Source organism: Nipponia nippon, unplaced genomic scaffold, assembly GCF_047370975.1.
Source record: "Nipponia nippon isolate SJK-2023a ecotype South Korea unplaced genomic scaffold, ASM4737097v1 scaffold_1, whole genome shotgun sequence".
NCBI lineage: Eukaryota > Metazoa > Chordata > Aves > Pelecaniformes > Threskiornithidae > Nipponia > Nipponia nippon.
The window spans coordinates 78,471,411-78,492,779 of NW_028262290.1; the positions used below are offsets into that span (position 1 = coordinate 78,471,411).

Below are 21,369 nucleotides of genomic sequence, written 5' to 3' on the forward strand. Positions count from 1 at the left end.
TCCATTTTTTGCATGTGTGAGTTAGCAATTCAAGGATAGAATGTATTTTCACCTCTGACAGGAGCAGTAAATACTTTAGGTATAAAATACTGGTTTATTCCGTACATTAGAGACACTGTTGCAACCAATTACACTTACTGATAAGCAGCCTATAAACCATTACCGATCAATATGGACTCGATGATCTCAGAGGTCTTTTCCGACCTTAATGACTCTATGAATAGTGCAGTGCTTCCATTCATATTAATGTGATTGCATTTGGATAAATTAAAAGACAAAACACAAACACAGTGATATAGCTTTTAAAATGAAAGATGGGAAAAACTGATGTATTTTGCAGAAACAAGTCTGTTATTTTAAGTGCATACGTGCATACTTGCATACTTTCAGTTGGATTTGCCATTAACCCTCCATATTCTCAAAAAATCCTTAGTATCAGGATTCCAGAAATTTTAGTTTTCTTCTGGTTTTTTTGGCCCAAAAAAATATTACTATTTCAAATGCCAAGAAATCTTTACTCTTTTCACAACTTAAGAAATGTTACAAATAATTTCCATTTTTGCATATGCATTTCCATGTTGGTTGGTTGTTCTTAGATTCCAGGTGTCACTACTATTCCCTTCCTATATTAAACACGTCACTCAAGCAGTGAACGTCACCAATGGTACTTCCAGATCTGCACAAGGAGGAACCACTGGCCACATGATCCTCACCACAAGAAAATGGCTCTGCAGGGATGCAGGAGTCTGTCCAGGCTTGACATGTGTAGCATTGCCGTTATTTTTGTCCCATACCAATGTGAAATAAGAGGAGTAAAAAAAAGTTTCGAAATCTACATTGTAAACATGAGGCAAGGGGCATTCTCACAGCTAGTTGATGATGTGCTGTTTCAAAAACCTATGAAAATTTTCAGTGAGATTGAAATATTAGTAAAACAGCAGAGAATGTGAGAAATACACTTCACCCTCTGAAATTTTATTGCTTTATAAAAGTTTTCACTTTCTTGAACCAAAATGAAACCAACCTCCTCCTCCTCCACCCCGCATCTACTCCAAAATTTGGGTAGCAAGCAGGTCAAAATAAGATTAAGAGATTATTTACAAATGTTTGCAAACTGTCACTTCTAGAAAAATGGTAGTAGAAAATAAATGCACAACAAGAGAAATAGCTACAATACTAGCAAAATGAACATGCCAATTCTGACCTTTTAAAGATGCCTTAAGGATCCCAAGGCAGCTATGTAACTTCTACATACAAATATACACTATTTGTCTTGAAAAATCAAATCATCAACTGATTTCTATGTTTGGGGTTTTTTCTTAAACACAATACTAAGAGTTGCATCTGCTTTAATTTTGACAAAGTAGGTACTTTTATTCTGCTCCAAGACATGCAGTGGCTAGGAAAAGAAATTAAATTAAACTGTAGTTCAGCACAGGTAATAGGATCCATAAATACAAACTCATGGGGCTTGTGCCTTCACACGCACAGCCTTGTCATATGAGCAGAAAATTTTTGCTATGAAGTCTAAGAGCTCTCAGTGAAGGAGCTCTCAGTGAAGCAAGTAATACAATCTGGCATCAGAGCTGCCTATTTCCTTTTGCTGTTGTCTGTAATCCATTAATCAGCAATAAATGAGAACAAATTTTCCCTCTGGCTTTTCACTACTGATTTTATCTGCTTTTGTGTGGTTTTACTCTCTACTTATCACTTAAATTTCACAAAAAAAATTAGTTTCCTTTAATACGGTCAAAAGGCAGAGTGAAAGTTACAGAAAAAGTCATCATCCATAATATCATACAACTAACAGGAGTGCTGAGACATTTCATTTACTAAGTACTCCACAGTCATTTAAAAAGATGAAGTTTCTGCTCCTTAACATCTGAAGTTGAAGAAGGTATTTTACAAAGAGCATTAAGGCTTTCTCTGTGTTTTATACGAAAACAGGGCAAACATTATCTACTTGAAGGACCTTGGGATAACACATGTTGTTGAATATTAACCTCAACAATTTGCTTGCTGTGAATGTTTAGTGTTATAACAAATGCACTTCTTTGTGATATTTTTATTGAAAGTCTCCCAGGCCGTTTCCATGATCCACTTCAAATATTACACAATTGTAGTTTATCCAGTCCCGGAACCTGGTAACTTAAATTTTAATTTTTAAAGAGGGAGGGAGGAGGTGGTGCCCTGTAGGCTATATCCTGCTATTACTTGATTTACTGTGATTGTAGCACGTAAGAGCTGATTGTGCACTTAATAAGGGAGAGAAATTATTTGCTTCTAAATAATAGATCAAGGAGCATTATGTTGCCTAACAGTGAATGCCTTATTCTGTGGCACACAAACAACAAAGCTGCATCAGCTGATTTGCTGTACCTGGACATGGCTGTGTGTTGCAGAGTGCTTCTTCAGTGTGCAGTCCAAGGCAGATATCTCCTCCATATGCTGGTGCTGGGTTTGTGCAGGAACGGGTTCTCATGTAATGCCCTCCTCCACAAGTTGCTGAGCACTTTGACCAAGATGACCAACAAGACCAACCTCCATCCACTGAAAAGACACAAAGCAATTGTTCCAAGTTAATGGGTGACATGACATAATCTAACCCATCTTTCTCATATTCTGTGGATCTACTTCATGGCCTACTGAAATTACTGGACATTTTTAGGTGGCACTGAACACAGGCCCACAAATTTCATCTTACCACAACACAACTGAATTTACATACTTTAAAAGCCCCTAGTATACTGGGAAGTTAACAAAGTTACTCATCCATATAAGACACATTCAGTGGGTACCATAAAAGCTTTAAGGCCAAAACTCTTTTCTTTTTCTTTTCCTTTTCTTGTCTCACTTGTGGGGAAATAAAATACCAAAGCTTGTTTAACAGAAGTATTATAAGCTCAAAGTAAATTTTTATTCATAAAATAAAACTTAGCCCAATAATATCAACAGAGACCGAGGAATCCAGATTTTATTACGCAACCCAGGTGAGACTGCATTAACCCTACAATCCTACAACCCATTTCAACTGATCTAACACAGTTGTAGGGTTTGATGGGCCAATATAATGTTACAGGCTTAATGCAGCTCCAGCATAGATGCCAGCAGCAGAACAATGGCAGTAGTTCAAAAAAACAACAGACAAATGACAAAAAGGAGTTGCCACTTAAAGTTTCAAACACAGGTTGTTGAAGAATAATTTTTTTTTTTTTTCCCTGCATTGGTATTTACTGATTCAAATATATCAAACTGTTCTCCAGTCTGAGTTTTCACAAGGTTCCTCTGAAACGTAGGCTATATTTCACGGGAGCCCCATTTGTCAGATGGCTTCCAACACATGGCCACTAGACAGGCTTCTAATGAAAGTTCACCTCTTTGCCTGCACTGGACTGGCTCCTTTGCAGCCTCTGTTCTTAAAGCCACTGCTCCAGGATGTATTTCTGGAATTTATGGCCATATTGCAGCCCATCTGCCAAAGGCCTCCTATCTGCAGCCACATGACAAAGTCAGATGTACTTCTCCCAGGGACAGCATTCCCTCTGCAAAGAATCTCAGTATTTTTTTTTCTTTCAATTTTTTTGGGGGGAAAAAAAAAGCAAAAAAACCCCTAAACTTTCAAAATTTTCATATCCTACAAAAAATTAATTTCTTTTCAAGCCTCTATTTAAAGTGTTATCACTTGCTTTCTTAATACTTAAGTAAGGAAATGATTTACCATGTCTGCAACTGATTAAAAGAAATAAGAGTGTGTGTAATTCAACTGACACTAATAGATGAGACCTTAAGTATAATAAAGGCAATGTGCCAGTAAAGTTTTGTTTTATGACAGGGCCCTGAACTGAGCAGAAGTTTTGCCTTTTTTTCTCCCATCACTCACAGCAGCAGTGGGCATTTTAGCACACAAGACAGAAACTCGTTATTGCTTACTTTTAAAAATACTAGGTAAGTACACATTTTCTGTACACAATTTTTAAGTGCACTCATTTAAGGCATTCCTTGTACGACTTCATGGTTTGTTGAAACAATTGATTGCCACTGAAGTCTCCAAAACATTCATCCAGCATTTCACAACGACTCCTTTTGATCCTTTCTGTTCAATTAATCAAACAGCCTTTCAAGGAATAAAGCAGTTTCCACTGCTTTACTGAAATGCTATTCTATAATTATCTCTCACCAAAAAACCCTCGAAGTTCCAAATCTGAAAAAAATCAACTTACAATGAAAATATCCATGCAGTATTTGCACTTAAATTCTCTCTTAGATGGAGACGTAGAACATCAAAAAAATACTAATTTTGTTTGTGTAGCATTTTATATCACAAATGCACCCCGTGAGCCAAGTGGAATGATTTCTATGCAAAGGCTGCAACAGTGAGAAAATGAGCTAGGACAATGTGGTTATTTTGATATCAAAACCTATACACAAATTTTTTAATGTAATTGCAGATAAAATATAGCTTCAGGTTCTCATCTGCTAATCAGGTAACTCGCTAGTGCATACCTAAGGCTATTTACTAATCCTGCAGGTGAAGTTGTTGAATATATATTGTTTGCAACACTATCCTATAAATCAAGACAGCATGGAGTTCGCACTTCCTTGCTAAGAACAATAGTTGTAAAAACTTTTGCAAGTAATGTATCTGGCCTCTGAACAGCCTGATTGGACTGACAGGATTTGTGGAATCTGGTACTATATTCCAAGTATGTAATTTAAATAAATTATTTCTATTATTAAGGAATTCAATGATTGCTACATTTTTTCCAGACTATATTTATCAGCCAAATCATCTGGCTATACAGATGTATGAAAGAGTTTTATACCACCTATCATAACTAAATACTGCATCTCGGTAGAGTGCTTGACTTGTTCTCTTATTCATATAGTCACTGGAAAACAAATATGTCTTTTTGCCTGAGATAACTCTGTTAATGTAGTATTATGCAAGCTCGTATCTAAGAAAGCCACAGGTTATTTGTCTTCAGTGCAGGTGAAATATACTGTGCAATTTTATAACAATTTCAAGACATGGTATCTTTTATTCAGAACTTGCCTCTTTTATTTTTTTTTAAATTATGTCAAATAAAAGCAGAAGCTGTTACCTAAGCTATTCATTTCATGTGATATTAAGGCTTTACCTGTCCAGATACTCCCTGTTTTCTTTTTTTTCTTTTTTATTTAAAATGATCCTTGACTAGCTCAAATGAATAATCAGAGGCGTTTCTGCTGCAGTGTATAGACCTCCACAAAACAGAATGAGAGCCTGAGATTGCCTAGATAGAAGATAAATAGTCTGCAAACATTACCTGTGGCTTGTTCCCTGTAATGGAGGCACTGACCCCCAACATTTTCTACTTACTTTTCAATGGACCAGAGTGAGAATTACAAACGCGCATGCATTTGAAACTGCCATCTGCCATCTATCTACGGGTGGCCAAGAACACAGAGACCGATGTGACATCTAGGAATGTCACCATGTTCCACAACTGCAGCGATCATGGCTATACTCTAAGCCTTTGGAAGTAAAGGGAGAAGTGGGTCTGGGGAAGATGGGAAAGGACAGACATAATATAATAGACAACATTAGATTTGATCATGGTTGAGCTGGACGGAATAATTGTAACTGTTTTGCTTAGTGACTATTTACTGACAGGCTGCTATCCTAAAACTCTAGGCCTTTCAAGGACTGTCATAACTACCTCTTTTATTTGTCCCCAGAACTTTTCCTTCTCTGCAACAAAGGATGATAAAGTATCATCATGGTTAAATAAGATCAAAGGAGTGGGTATTTACTGCTTGAGTTTTTACAAGACCTAAATAGAGCTCTGTGGTTTCTTTCATCTTCCTTTAAAGTTGCTTAGCAACACAGCACCATCTGGGTTTTTTTGTTGTTGTTGTTCTTCCTTTTGTCATGGAGTCCTGTTATTTCTGCTTTTTATAGGAGGAAAAATACACAGCTGCAAGGGAAGTTCCAGTCACTACAGTTTCTTTACATAACAGTTTTGTAGAGCTGTTGGACAAAAGAAAGTCGTTAAAGCAGTTCCACAATGAAAGATACAAAGAGTCTTTACATTTTCTGACAATTACTGAGGTTGGTCCCTTTTGGAAGAAGGCACCCTTCAGCTAGCAGGGTGCTCTCAAACACTGCTCTTTCCTTTATAGTAAAGCAAACAACTTTTTGCCTACTGGCTGCTGTTGTGGTTAATAAATATTTCTTCACTATAATGAAAAAGAAAAGGGAAGAGGATGTTCTAGGGAGAAACAGTGTAGAGAGATGGGATCTCTTGGGGACATGATAAAACATCCACACTACTGGAGAATTTCCAAGAGACAATTAAGTAAACTGGATACCCTGCTATGCACTTTGGGTTTTACAAGGAAGTTGAAGGAAGCGTGGGGAGACGCACTGACCTCACCTGCTTTCATGAGAACACAGATAGGATCGCAGGCTCTTTCACATACTGTCTGGTCTCATTTCAAATTTAAACCAAAAAAAAAATATTCTTTGATTTTTTTTGGTGTATGTCTTTAGGTTTTTAACTTTTCATGTTCATCCTTTTGAAAGCGTAGCAAAAGAGAATAAAAAATGCAGAGAGGTCAGTCTTTTCTATATGCATGAAGGAGTATAGGTAGAGGGGCAGTAGTCCTTTCCACCCACCGAAATGCAGATGGTGTGCTTCCCAGTGGCTGAGTAAAAGTTAAATTCGGGGACACTGGGTGTTTGGCAGCCTACAGACCTAGGAGAGTACTGCTCGCTTCCAGACACCTGGGGATCATTCCATTCCACACCACTTAGTCTACTACTTTTTCCTAGTCCTGTGGGATATTGCTGCATATGTTTCAGTGTGGGAAACAGCAATTTTTACATCATAGTTTGCAAAGGCAAAGTCTTGTTTCTGTGATGCTACAGTTACCTTTTATTCATAAAAGCAACGTGGGATAAAACAGTCAACATAGTGCAGTGCAGAAACACAGAAGGCAAACAAATGCTTCTAAGGAAAGTACACCAACAAAATCTAAGGATCAACTTGGGTTTAAATCTGTAAATGAGACTCTCCAGTTAGAAAAGCAACAGTTGCTTCCAAAGGGCAGTTCAGCCCTCTCCTCACTGACTGCAGAAGAGAGACAGGCTTCAATAGCCTCAGAGACAAGCTTTATTGAATCAGAGAAATTTTTTCCCCCAATTTAGGAAGTTACTGCAGGATAAATTTTGCCCGTTCCTTTAAACATACTCCTGTGTCCTTGTGGCCAAGTATGACTGCAAGGAAAAAAAAAATCTAGGAAGAAAAAAAAAAAGGCGATAATGAAGAAAAAAACAACAAGCAACAACTGGCTTTAGGGGATGCATAAATAAACAGTCTTTCAGGGAGTTTTGTATATCTGAAACTCTTTATTGTTATTAGCACATTTAGGGATGTATGAATTTATTCAGTTCTTCTCAGCCAAAAATTTCTAACTAAAACAAACTAAAACGACTACAATAAAAATTTGAAAGTGGTAAAACCCCAAAATATTGTCACAAAGTATCAGAATTTCAAATCTAAGAGATAGCAACTGTCCTTTCCCTCTGATCCACCACTATGCTCTGAGAAGAAAAGGAAATAGAAATTCATGTAGCTCACTCTACTCAATGGCACTCATGTAGCTATGCTTTAAACTTCTAATCAAGGCACATTGGTCAAGTGTCTCTATGCGCAAAAGAATAAAAGAGAAAGCAACAAGAAATAAAACAAAACAAAAATGAAGAAAAAGTTGTCTTTTCCTACAGTAATAACTGAAGAGACACGTAATACTGCGACCTAGGACAGAATTCCTTATGTTTAGCTATTATTATTTTCAGGCAAATAAATATTTTCATTAGTAAATTCCTGTAATTTTTGTAAATTTTCAGAATTTACCATTCAAACAATGCTTCTCTTCATTATCTATTTCTCTTCATAATGGAAATCTCTTGCAAGTCCCTAAGGATAACACACCCCTAATATGTATGATCATAGATTCCTTTCTTTTCCTATTGACCTCATATTAGTAACTGAAAGAAAACAGAAATGTAAGTTAAGTATTCACAGATCCTTTCCATAGTTATTGAGGCCGTTCAGTGCTTGCCAGCTCAATTCTGTTTACCACATCTCTGAGCCATAAAAAAAGGGGCTGAGGCACAGAGCCAAAGCATAATTTGCTAGTGCAAGACAATAGTGCAAATTCTCCTACCCTACCCCTCAGAGCAGTTTGGCCACATAGAAACTGAGTACTGGGAATGGGCCTTACCCTGCACTGACTCCCAAACTACTTCTGCAGATTATGTGGGAGTGTGCTAGTTAGTTGAAGGCAAAATTGTATGAGGGATCATTCTAAAACTTGCACAATACAGACAAATGGTATTCCTGGGCCTGGGTACAATTTCTGGCAATTTTCTGGCACTGTTCAATTTACTCATGTATTCAGCCTTCAAATACCATGAACGAAAAGTAATCTGCCCAGTGACTGCTATCAACCTGCACGTCAGTGGACCATTTACTTTGCTACAAGCTGTGGGAAAAATTTCACTGTTTCTCTCTCCCCTGCAGGCTGAAGAAAGATTTAATAGTAGCTGCTGAAGGCAGGTTCTATATGGCTTCAATATTTTTTTAAAGTTCTGGGATCCTGCAGCACATTTAGCCATAAATTACTGGCTATTAATAAGTATATTTAAAACTATGCTGCAAGACACTTAACCAGCCAAGAGCGCCTTGGACACTCAGTGATTGCTCCGTGGGCTTTTTCATTGTGTCAGCCCTTCAGAGCACTTAGTAACTTCCAGGATGACACTGAGCCCAGATTAATTGATTCAGAAGCATAAAGTCCTATTGACTTTCAGCATGAGTTAAGCACTGCTCAGTATATTTCTCCATCACTCATCTTTCTCAGCAGTTTACATCATAAGGGTTTGATCCTGTCTGCAATAAGCAGAACAGGGAGCAAAGCAGAACCTGAGCCTGCACTAGCAGGAAGGCTTCTCTATGGCTGCCATCTCGCCCTTTCCTACTCACTGGAATATTTCTGAAAGGCTAATGACTGGACTGTAACTAAATAGTTCTGTGCCAGCAGGGAGCATGTGAAGCTGTCCTTACCCCGAGGAGCTCAGGTAAATCTTAGAAAGCATCAAATTCTTCTTTGTTGCATTTTTATTTCTAGTACTATGGCCAGCACTTTCGGGTCGAAGTCGGAACAAAATCTCCTCACATTCCTGAGCCTTTCTGTCTGCATCTCACTTACTTACATGGGCAAGAGTGAACTGTGCAGTCCCTGTTTTTCTCCTTGCTGCTCACAGTGGCAAGATGGGCCCGACATGTTTACTCCTACTCAGTCCCTGCATCTCTGTCTACAGCCTCATCTGTGTGATGATGTCAATCAGTCAATACCATGATGACATTTGCACGTATACCAACCTTTCTCATAAACATCTACAAGGGCTGTGTGATCAAAGCCTAACAGCAACATTTTAGAAACTGACTTAGATAGCTAGAGTAAGAATGACTTTATATAGCTTTCCTAAATATGAGCATCCAGGAAATGAAATCCAGTTCCTAGCACAGTGGTTAACAAGAAGGCTGAAAACTGATCCAACCATGGTTTCTCTTCCTTGCTGCTCTCCTCTGTGCCCCCACTGTGGGGTCTGCCAGGTTTGTACGTGTGGGACTGGAGTGAAGGCTCTTCACCCATGTATTGTTTGTCTCCCCTTTCTTGATAAGGTCTCACAAATGTCACCCTAATAGATGTTAATGTTTACCCACCAATTTAACTTCCTGCGACTTCCATTAAAAATTGAGAGAATTCAATTTCATCAGTATGCTTCTCTAATAAAAAATTATTCCCTTTCTACAAATTTATAATCAGGTCTAATTTATGGATAAGCCTTATTCTGCAATCTTTTTTACTCTCCCATGTCTTAAAGAAAAAAAAAATCAGTTACATCTACCGCTTGCAATGTTTTCCCTTCAGATTTATCTGAGATCCGACTTATCCCCTTACATTTCTTCTTAATTACTGGGAAACAGTAGTTCTGTAGCTGAGGAACTTTGTGATTCCTTGCAGGCTATCATACAGCTAAATACTTCATTCAAGATCTACATCTTTATTCAAATTTGCTTTGCACTACAAAGAAAAATGAAACTTGTCTCTGAAGAAAGTTATTAGATACATTAGGACTACCCTTCTTGCTTCAGAAAGGACCAGCACACTTTATACCAACTGATCTTTAAAAATATTTTCAAATTCAGAAACAGCAGAAGAGGGAATAATTTTTATATACAATTTCAAGTTCTGCCTTGCAACTTCATGTACTTTAGTTTTGGGTAATGGCTAACTTATAAACAACAAAGGCCTCTACATCAAACTTATGTCTGCATAACTATGTGTTTTACTGGTTGGAACAATTTCCTTCAAAAAAAATATAACTGTGTACTAGCTGCAGAACTAATTAAAAATATCACTTCTGAAAACCTTTAACTTATTTTAACTTTGAAAAAATCCAACCAAATTCAAGACAGCATTTAATTTAAGAATCAACAGCAAGGGATGAACAACAAATATGGCCCTGTTTTATAGATAATCTGGGCCCATTTAATGAATGCACTTCAGTTACTACAGTATAGTAATACAATCAGATATCTTAAAGCCTGTGAGCAGAGCTGTTAGCTCTTACCACACCACTCACCTGCTTCAAAGAAAGCTGAAGGCAGTGTCTCATGGAGGGATTCCCTTTGCAAGGGAAGAAGGAACCGATGAGGAGGTGCTACGTTCTAGCTTGCTTCACCTACTGTGTGCATCCCTGGGGAAGCTTGCACATATTAGTACAATGGTCTCCTAAATCTTTGACCTAATGCATTACTGTCAACCTTCAAAATTTTTCACAGATGAACAGTGCAGCCCCATGAAACTAATTGTTTATAATTTTATTATTCAAGAAAAGCAAGGCATTATGATTGCAGTTTGGGAACTAATGAATTAAAGCATGCACTAGCGCTGGGCAAATGTGAAGAAGATTTGGGCCACAATTTTATAATTCTCTGCTGGCTCTTGGTTCTCTGCTCATTCACTTTCACTTCTCTCTCACACCGCTTGGCGTAGAAAACATGGCCACCCTTCACTGATCATGCCTCTAAGCTCGAAAAGAAGCATGTAATCTCTTCCCTTGATCTCCTCAGATGCTTACACTGCCAGATAGAGAAGCTACACAATGAGCATCTAAAGCTACGTTCCTCCTCCTTGGACACAGCAAAACTTCTCCAGAAAGTGCTGGCTTGTTGTGCCCAAGTGCCTTTTTCAGAACCTCAGTGGCTCAATGGGCATTCACCCAGACCAAAGCAGGGATCCCCGACAGACACTCCCTTTGGATCTGCCCCACCAGCAGGAGAGCTGGAGGCTTGAATGCCTCAGGGGGCTGCCTGAGGCATTCAAGTTGCCAAGCAATCCTACTGTTCCCATTAGCCATAAAACTGCAGAGAAGTTCACTTTCACTGAGCAGCCAGAACACTCACAGAGCTGCTGAGTTTGTGGGATATCTGCCAAAACATATTACTTAGGTTCAATTCAAGATGGAAGCATGTTTTTTCGATAAACTGTGTCCTCCTGAAAGCGAAGCCCTGTCTTCTGCACAGATCTACTGCTTAGATTCTGATGCAGAGAATGGATAGTGACTGTCAAAGGGCTTACAAAGCTTAGGGAAAGCACTGCAATGATAAGATTGGACAAAATACTCATATTAAAAAAAACATATCCATGATTTAGGGAACACAGTTTTAACTTGTGACCATATAGATATATATAGACATAGATAAATACACACACACATGTATTACTATAGTAATATACATATGTGATATGTATATTGCCACAGTAATCCTTCAGGTCCACACTTGAATAAATGACAAAAGCTGCAAGTCTTCAATAACAAGATATGCAGCACTGTTATACATAATTAATACAATTAAAGATGTATGAAAGCTTATTTCTAAATTTACTTGTTGATACTGGAAAGAACTGAGTCTCTCAGTCATTATCCTTCTTTCTCTCTATTGTTTCTTACCTTGAATTCTTTCCTCCTATTCCAATTGCACTTTCTTTTCTTCATGTGCTCCCCTACATCCTTCCCCTTTCTTCTTCCACAAAGCCTCTGCAAAGCTCAAAAGCCTTTGAATTTGGATGTCTGTTTTATGAAGGGTGAGAGGTGACTGGAACCAAGATTTTTTTTTTTCCCCAAATGTCTAAGATACAACAATGATTTATAATCCAAAGTAGTTTCTTGAAAACATATTCTACTTGTAATCCTTTTTATAGAATCATAAAACAACTTCCAATGAAAGGGAAGCTCAAGATTCCAAGAACAATCTTTATGGCCTACTTGAGTTACCATCTAGTTTGGTGATCAGTCCTGAACCTTATTTGCTGGAGGCTCTACACTCAAAAACTAGCACAGATGCAATGCCAGCAACCACTGTGATGAAAATGATATTTTGAGTTTAAATAAAGACTAGGTCAGATTTCTCATGTCTTGCCAGATTTCTTATGTCTTTTTTCTCTTAGAAGTTTACTTATTAAAATTATATTTTTACAGTCAAAGTCTCGCAAGTGAAAAAAGACATAGCTGTTAATACTGTTGATGATAAACTGATTGACATCACTTGAGAATCTTACCCAAATCCAATTATATTATAAAGGTAAATTTGAGCTGTAGTTTATTCAAAAACCAAAACAAACCCCAAACCCACCAACTAAAAAAAACCCCAAACCGACTATTGCAAGATATAGCCTTGAAGATGAGTTATTTTATTTTCACATACTTCTCTCATTTCAGTTGACTCTTACCTGGACAAGGCAAAATGTTGCACTCCTGGTACTCAAGAGATGGGCCAAGGCAAGGAAGTCCCCCGTACTTGGGCTCAGGATTGCTGCAGACCCGTTTGCGATTCCGTATACCTCTACTGCAGTCACGACTGCACTGAGACCACGGAGACCAGGGTGACCAGGCACCATTGATGGTATGAGCAGAGTATCGTCCAGAACGCAAGAAATCCCCTGACAATCCTAATAAAATAAGGATTGAAAAAAACAATACTGAATTAAAACAGTATCTTACCCCAGAACAACCTTTTACTCTTCAAATTTACTTCTAGGCTTCCAATAGTCATATGACCGGGAGGGTCCTGTCCTTTAGTCTCACAACCCAAACCCTAGTTTCATCTCAAGAGTCTCTTCCATAATAGAAATTTAATAATCTCTTGCACAGAACTACAGTGAAGACTTGGATCCAACTCTTTAGTTAAAGCTTTACAGCTGCCTTGGATTCAGTAATGACTGAACTAAAGTCAATTTACTCCACCTGAGGATGATAAAAATTCTCTCTCTTGCACAGGAATTGTCATCAGAAAATCTCCAAATACATTACCCAGGTATTAATCCCTCTGTTTTAGAGGAAGAAGGTGGCACAGAAGACAGGACTGAGCTGCCTGTGACCACTCATCAAGCCCGCTCCCCTGGTCCTACTGCAGGGCTCTGCTCACCTGATCTACCCAGCTTGCCTTCATTAGTGCTTGCTGTGCCCAGAGGCTCACGGGTGTCCTAGAAAGCAATGCACTGTACTTATCCTAGCCAGTCAGACTTTAGACAGTGTACAGCAATAATTCCACAAAATCTAATGAGACTGCCCTTTTGTGAAGAGAAATGTTTTGCCACTTTAAAAAACAGTTTATTTTCCATTGAGTTGAAGTGTTCTAAACCACATATAAACTATGGAAATCAGCCTTTTGGACACACAGTAGAAAACTTCCTAGCTGAAATAACCATCTGGCAAGTGGCAAACATCTTTTCTAAGTGAGTTTAGTACTGAGAAAAGGCATTAGATTAAACAGTGATGGAGACTGGAGTCCACTATTTATCAGTGAAAGTGGAACACACAGAATCTTCTTCACAGCATACAACCAATACGCCTGGATGTAGCCCCAAGTGCAGTTCTAATAATCTGCAGTTAATTTGAGTATCTTTGTCACTTTCAGGCTTGGTCCTGCATGGAAAAAGACTCTCTCCACTGTACTCAGCACAACACCAAACTCACTCTTGAGCTGTAGCATTACCTTTAAGCATCACTACTCAGCATCTCCAGCAACACTACTGGGATTTCCTACTGTTGCCAAAGCAGTTCACCTTCCCCAGTGCTAGCATCACTGGAAACTCTATGATCGATGGACCACTAACTGGTGCTTTTATTACAAGCACTTAAGTAGTTGTGATGAGAGAAGGTCCCATGAATGGTACTTTAAACCGCAGAGTATGTGGCTGCCTGCCTATGCTAGAACTTCAGTATTGCTAATATAAGTACAGATGAATGGTATCATCAACAGTGGAGAAATGCAGGGGATTGTTTGCAGCTTGAACTGCAGCACAAACTTTTATTCTTAAGAAATTGTTTTATGCCCTACCTGCAAGCACAGGCACTGTGGGAGTACCAGATGGAGCTAAAGAAACAGAACATATACTGAATCACGTACTGAAAACAGCTACAAGAAATACAGTGAAGAGACTGCCCAACAGGAGTCCTGGACTGAACAGGACCAATACTCTGGATAACCAGAATGAAGAAGCCCCTCATTCGCGGTGTTCAGTACTGAAACAATTATGCCCTATTTCTACCTGTGCTTATGGCATTAGTAATACTGCTCAAGTTCGGCCCTGAGAAGTACGTTTACAATCATCCCAATGTAGATGAGACTTTGCATATTTTTATTTAGCACTTGATAACAACTGGCAATATTGGAATGATGATGCAGCAACACAGAAATACTTGTAATAAGAAACTGTTGAAATTAATAAGAAAACAGCAGAACAGCAATATAAAAATGAATAAAAATGGGTAAAACCTTTCAGTGATTATAGAGGGTAACTATTTCTCTCCTGCTGAGCCAGATTCTATTACACAGATATTAAAAGCAGCATTCCAAGAAACATGACATACATTCAAATCCAAAAAGGGAGCAAGTACAGAGAAACAGTATGGGAATTATGAATACAGGTCCACTTTCCAGCTCTGTAAGAGTCTTTTTTTTTGCAATTTTGTTTCACTTTCATCATGGAAATCCCCAGCTTATGCATGCAGTGAGCTCTGAGACCAAAATAATAGTATTTTTTTATACCATAATTTCAAATTAAGTTTTCTTAGTTATTAAATTAACAGCAACACAAACAATGGGAAAAGTGTTAATCGGACCAGATTGCCAGTCATTTTCTTCATAAAACACTGCAGTGTGCATCACTTCATACCAATACTAGGATGTTCTGAAGACATTTCTGCAGGACAGGTGTAGCTTTTTCAGTCCTAAGGAAAATGTGTGACCTTACTTGTCATTATGATATTAGATTTCTTGTGATTTAAATTCGGGATTGCGGAGGGGAATCTTCTAAGGGAAAGCCCTGAGGTACTTTAGCTCTGAAACAGAAGAAAATTCCAAAGAATCTTTTCAGTGTGGAGTTTGGTCTGCAGCAAGTATTCCCCTGTGTTTTCTTCTTTCCAAAGCATTAAAAAAATTATTACAAGGAACAGTCTTTTCACAGTTTTACAGTAGTCCATACAATGTTCATAGAGGGACTTTTAGAATTTTCTCTTCCATTATGACACTAATGACATTAAAAATAACAAGATTGGTTTACATCCTGGAAATATACTACTATACATTCCTTGAACAACCTTATAGCCTTCTACAATGAGGTGACTAGGTTCGTGCATGAGGGGAGAACAGTGGATGTTACTTATCTCATCTTTGACACTGTCTCCCGTAACTTCCTGATAGAAAAGTCAACAAAGTATAGGCTAGATAGGTGGACAGTGCAATGGACTGAAAACTGGCTGAACAACTGGGCCCAGAGGGTTGTGATCAGTCATACAAAGTCCAGCTGCAGGAAAGTCACTAGTGATGTATGCCAGGGGTCAGTACTGGGTCCAATCCTGTTTAACACCTTCATTAATGACCTGGACAAGTTTGCTGATGATACAAAACTGGTAAGAGTGGCTGATACACCAGAGGGTTGTGTCGCACTTCGACTAGGCAGAGAGGAACCTCATGGAGTTCAACAAGGGGAAATGCAAAGTCTTGCATCTGGGGAGGAACAACCTCATGCAACAGTAGTTTGAGGCCAACCATCTAGAAAGCAGCTCTGCAGAGAAGTATCTTGGGGTCCTTGTGGATAGCAAGCTGACTGTGAGCCAGCAATGTGCCCTTGTGGCAAAGATGGCTAATAGCTTCCTGGGCTGCATTGGGAAGAGCCTTGCCAGTAGGTCAGGGGAGGTGATCCTTCCCCTCTACTCAGCACCGGTAAGATCCCATCTGGAATGCTGGGCCCAGTTCTGGTCTCCCCAGTACAAGAAAGATATGGACTTACTGAAGCAAATCAGGGCAGGGCCTGATGATTTGGATGATAAAGGGCCTGGAGCATCTTTCACATGAGAAGAGGCTGAGAGAGCTGGGATTGTTCAACCTGGAGAAGAAAAGGCTCAGGGGGATCTCATCAATGTGTATAAATACCTGATGGGGGGAATAAAGAAGAGGCATCCAGGGTCTTCTCAGTAGTACCCACCAACAGGACAAGAGACAATGAGCACAAATTAAAACTCACAAAATTCCATCTGAACACAAAAAAAACCACCTTTTTACTGTGAGTGTGGTCAACTACTGGAACAGCTTGCCCTTAGAGGCTGTGTAGTCTCCATCTGTGGAGATATTAAAAACTCAACTTTACAAGGTCCTGGGCAAGCAGTACTAGGTGACCCTGATCGAGCAGGGGAAATGGACTACATGATCTCATGAGGTCCCTTCCAACCTAAATGATTCAGTGATTTAAGTACAATGGGAAAAAATGGGAAGTAAACATGATCTATTTCCTCTATTAAGGAAGAGATTTGACTGATTATTCAAGACATGACTATTTTCCTATTATTATTGCATATTCATACTTTCCACACCTAAAATCTCCTTTGCTGATTGTATTCAGAAGTTACTTGCAATTTCTTGTAAAAAGAGAACACCGCAAACAGATAGATTATAAATCTGTTTTATAGATTATTCTAAGGATCTTTCTTGACTATTATAAGACTTTAGGCCTCTGAAGGTGTGGGGAGAGAAACTAAGCAGGTGATCATCTCTTTCACTTATATAACAGAAAAGAATAAGAAAGATTATTTCTTTCAGAAGATGGCAAGGCACAGAACGGCTGTCTCTCTGAACACAAAACTCTAAAGAGCACCTTTGGCAACGACAGAGAACTCACTCGGTGTAAGTATCCCATCAATGCAGCAAAAACTGTAAATATCTCCTTCAGGGACAATGCAAAAAAGGTGTGACCTGAACAAAATGATTGGATATAAACATAGTAGCAGATACAATATAAAATAGATAGATACTGGAGAAGAAATCTAAGAGAAAAGAAGACAGTTGAAAATTACAGTACTGAGACAGCATTCTGTAACAAACCCCTTCAGTTTCAGGACTTTGTGCTTCTGAGGCATTTTCACTGTGTTACAACTCAGAGCATGCAGTTTCTTTTAAATAAAAGTTGTTCAATATTCTACATAGCTAGTATTTAATAAAGGCACCCCCCTAACAAGTTTTTAATATTAGAATATCCATACTTTCGCACACTATTTTGAAAAGCCAATACGGAGTATGAATCTTTAGAGTGAATTTGCCTAGCATAATACAAGCATAAGGACAATCTAATAAATCACGTGCACTTATACATACATACACACAAATACATACTTATACATATGCATATATTATAAATACATAAACACAGACACATATATACATATATATATGGAGGTATTTAAAAGACGGGTAGACATGGTGCTTAAGGACATGGTTTAGTGGTGGACTTGGCAGTGCTATGTTAATGATTGGACTCGATGATCTTAAGGGTCTTTTCCAACTTTAACGATTCTATCACAGTTTACCTCAAATTTGGTAGGAGAAGTATAAATATAAAAGCATTGTAATCTTTCAGATCAAGTGGCATGAAACTATGAAAACTACTTTTCTCATTAAACTGGTTTCCTTGCTTGCCACCTCTGTTTGCGATTTGGGTCACTTTCTGATTGCTTCGCATCCACCTCCAAGAACAGAAACCAGACTGTGCCACCCAACAGAAAGCAACATTAAGCCTTCTGTATTTCTCAGCTTATTGCCCTCAAGATGAAAATACTTGGCTAAAACAGAATGCAAGGGCCAGTGCCCTTGGTTTGGTAACAGCAAAAGTCTAGTTGCTACAACACCACCTAAGCTCTCCTTATTTAAAGCCTATCTACAGAAATAGCTGTGAAATCTCCAAAAAGAATGATCAGTCATAGCATCATCACTGAACTAATGAATAGTTTTCCCAAGACAGACAGAACAGCTGTGAATCAAATCCAGATCTGGCCTTTATGACAGGTTCATCATTCAAATGTTTTAAACTAAACCATTCTCAGAAAGCCTATGGCTGACTTAAAGCCCTGTGAATGACTATAATGTATGAATTCTGCTTGTAGTTTACCAACAGGCTTATTTTTAGTTGTTTAGAAGTCATATTCAATTAATAAACTGCTGCACACTGAGGCTAGAAAAGGGAATTTAAGTACTTAATCCCAGTACAATTTTAAACAGGCAGCTGTGCTTCCCTAAAGCAAAAATTTCCACAAGTAACAACAAGTACTGAAAAACTTCAGTAAAAGCAATCACAGGGATTTTGTGTACAAAATAACCATCAACTTCTAAGACCAGGGAAGACAGAAAATATGAACTGACATCTAAACAGAAGACTATTCCCTCGTTTTAAGTGCTTATGCTTTGTTCAATATGGGCAAAATTACAGAGAAATTAGCACTGTTTTGCTGCTGATTTTCTTATTCCATTATATTTAGCAAGCATGTATAACAGTAAAAAATTGTCTAATTAAGTTACATAATTCTGATCTAAGCCAAGATGATTTGATGATTTCTAAGTCATTTTTTAAAACTTTTTGGTTGAATTGCAATAGTCTTATAACTCCACAAGAAATTAATCCTGTTTGGAGACATGTTAACATGAAAGTCACCTGCCCTGACTAGTACAGAAGAAAAAATCTGCCTTTGCAAAAGCCTTTAATGAGACTTTGATTGGCCTGATTCTTCCTGAAGACTGCAACATTCCCAGTCGGGTTCAATTACTTTGCCTTAAAAGCAAGGCTCTAATAAAGCACATATATTTATAATAATTCTCTAGTTTAGCCTGTAGCTAAGGAATACAGCTCTAAATAAGAGAGAAGTAGCAGTGACACCTGATAAATTACATTACTTGACTGATTTACGCCTTATGTCCTCCTGTTCAAACCTAACGAAGAAAATACAATTATCCAAGCAGTCTAGGTTCATGACTTTGGGAAAAGATGATCTGGAGCCAAAATTCAAGTATCCTGAATCTTTTCTAAATGACAGCATGAAACATTGTTTAAAGTGCAGCAGGTGACAAGGATAAGCAAAGATTGTTTCAGGGTTGTCACCTTCTGAAGATATTCTGCAAGTATTTGACAATATCATTGAAGCATAAAACTTGTATACCTTCAGGCCTATATACCTATAACTTATAAAAACCTTATAAACCTTCAAAAATTTAAATGGTAAAATGCAATGGCAAACATTAAGATTACATATTTAATAAAAAAAAAAAAAACAAACCACAAAACAAAACAACAGTATGCAGATGGAGGATGTTATGTTACCATGAGAACTTTTTTCTTGTACTTAGCTTTTCTGTGTTTAAATATTTAATCCCAAAGTTCCACTGAAGAGCTGTTGTTTGTCAATCAAACTTGAATTTGTCATTGAATTAAGTTCTAACTTCCACAATTAATTTTGTTCTTATCTCAGAATACTATGGTTAACTTCAATAAGACAGTATAAGAGATAACATCTCAACATGTACTCCTCCTGACTACAGGACATTACTGATTATCAGCACCTGTTTTATTCTGTACCAAATTCTGAATGCACTATAGATGTCCTGTGGGTAACACTAGGATTTAATCAATCTCTTCTCTAGAGATTGTGGCCACTAAAACAGTATTTCAGGCAAAATTACATCCTGCCTTCAGAAGTAACTATTTTTTTAAGTTTGGTATAGAGAAAGCAGTGACAACTGGGAATCTAAGTTCAGGTTTCCAGGTGCTTTTTTCTCCCTTAAGGAATTTGTGACTTTTCTTCAGATTTTATTCTCCCTTCCCACCCCCACACCCCCCCAAAAAAAAGGAAAAAAGCAAATAAAAGACTCTTTCAGACTATTTGACTAAATTTAGAAGGGCTGTCTTTGTTTGTTTTCTGAAGGCATTTTGGGACCTAACCTCGTCTAACTTTGGCCATGTCGAATTCAAGTGTCTTGTCTAAGCTCATCATTGCTGTTGCCTTTGCATATACCATGGAAAGAAAGTGGTACCTCTAGAGGGTGATTTGTGTCCATTATATCACATGCTTATCTTCAGATGGATCCCTCATTCCTCAGGGTTGCTAGCTGTCTTTGCAGACTACAATGGAGTCTAGAGTTAGGTGAGATAAATTCAACCTGTAAAAATCAGGTAATCTCATACCTTCTGAAATTTTTATCCTTGGATTAAATACTTATGTTTTCAGTACAATTCATCGTGCTTATATATCAGATAACCCTACAGAGACTCAGTTAGTATGTTTAATGTAGATATTTAATATGTTTCATAAGCACACATTAAAGCCTATGGTGGTGCAATTTCTAGACTTTTAATGCTGGACTGTACAGACATATGCATCAAGATGTGCAACAATGTACATAATCTCTCTCGGTTTATCTGAAATAGCTGTCCCTTCCCTATCTGAGCACTATATGAAAACCCAGAGGCAGAGAAAAAAAAATGTATTTTTCTTTCCTCTTAATCAAACTTCAGATCAGAAAAGGATGAATACAGTGTGCAAATGCTACTGCTTGGTTGACTGAGACAGAAATCTTACCACACTCAGGAGGAGTCTCTTGGGTTTCTGGCAAGAAGTTCTACCTCTAAACTCAGACTACAAAGAAAGTTTGCTTTGCTAGAATCTGACAGTGAAACATGATTCTGTTTAACACGGCGTGACTATAGTTGCACAGTGGGAGATTATAGGCAATGAGAAATTTCTAACAAATGGCTCTCTTCTGCAAAGAACAGAGAACTGATCTTTGCAGAACACATCTTTGGTAATGAGGTATGCCAAGCATGCTGTACCAGTATTAATCTTTCTATAAAACCCAGCAAATTGCTACAGTTCAACATGGAGATAATGAAAAGAATGTCTCACAGTATCCAGGCTCTGGTCAGGTGGAAGTA

The 21,369-nt window shown here is 38.1% G+C and overlaps 1 protein-coding gene across 6 annotated transcripts in view; it reads right to left on the bottom strand.

Annotated features, from left to right (window-relative positions):
* The window catches only part of SEMA5A (semaphorin 5A), a 354,504-nt gene that overhangs the window by 14,943 nt on the left and 318,192 nt on the right, over nt 1–21,369 (bottom strand). For all 6 annotated transcript variants that reach the window (XM_087760523.1, XM_087760512.1, XM_087760495.1 and 3 more), the window contains 2 exons: nt 12,847–13,065; nt 2,380–2,550 (listed from right to left, as the gene is read on the bottom strand). In XM_087760523.1, the coding sequence (XP_087616649.1) occupies nt 2,380–2,550; nt 12,847–13,065 (390 nt within the window). The remainder of the gene's footprint in view (nt 1–2,379; nt 2,551–12,846; nt 13,066–21,369) is intronic.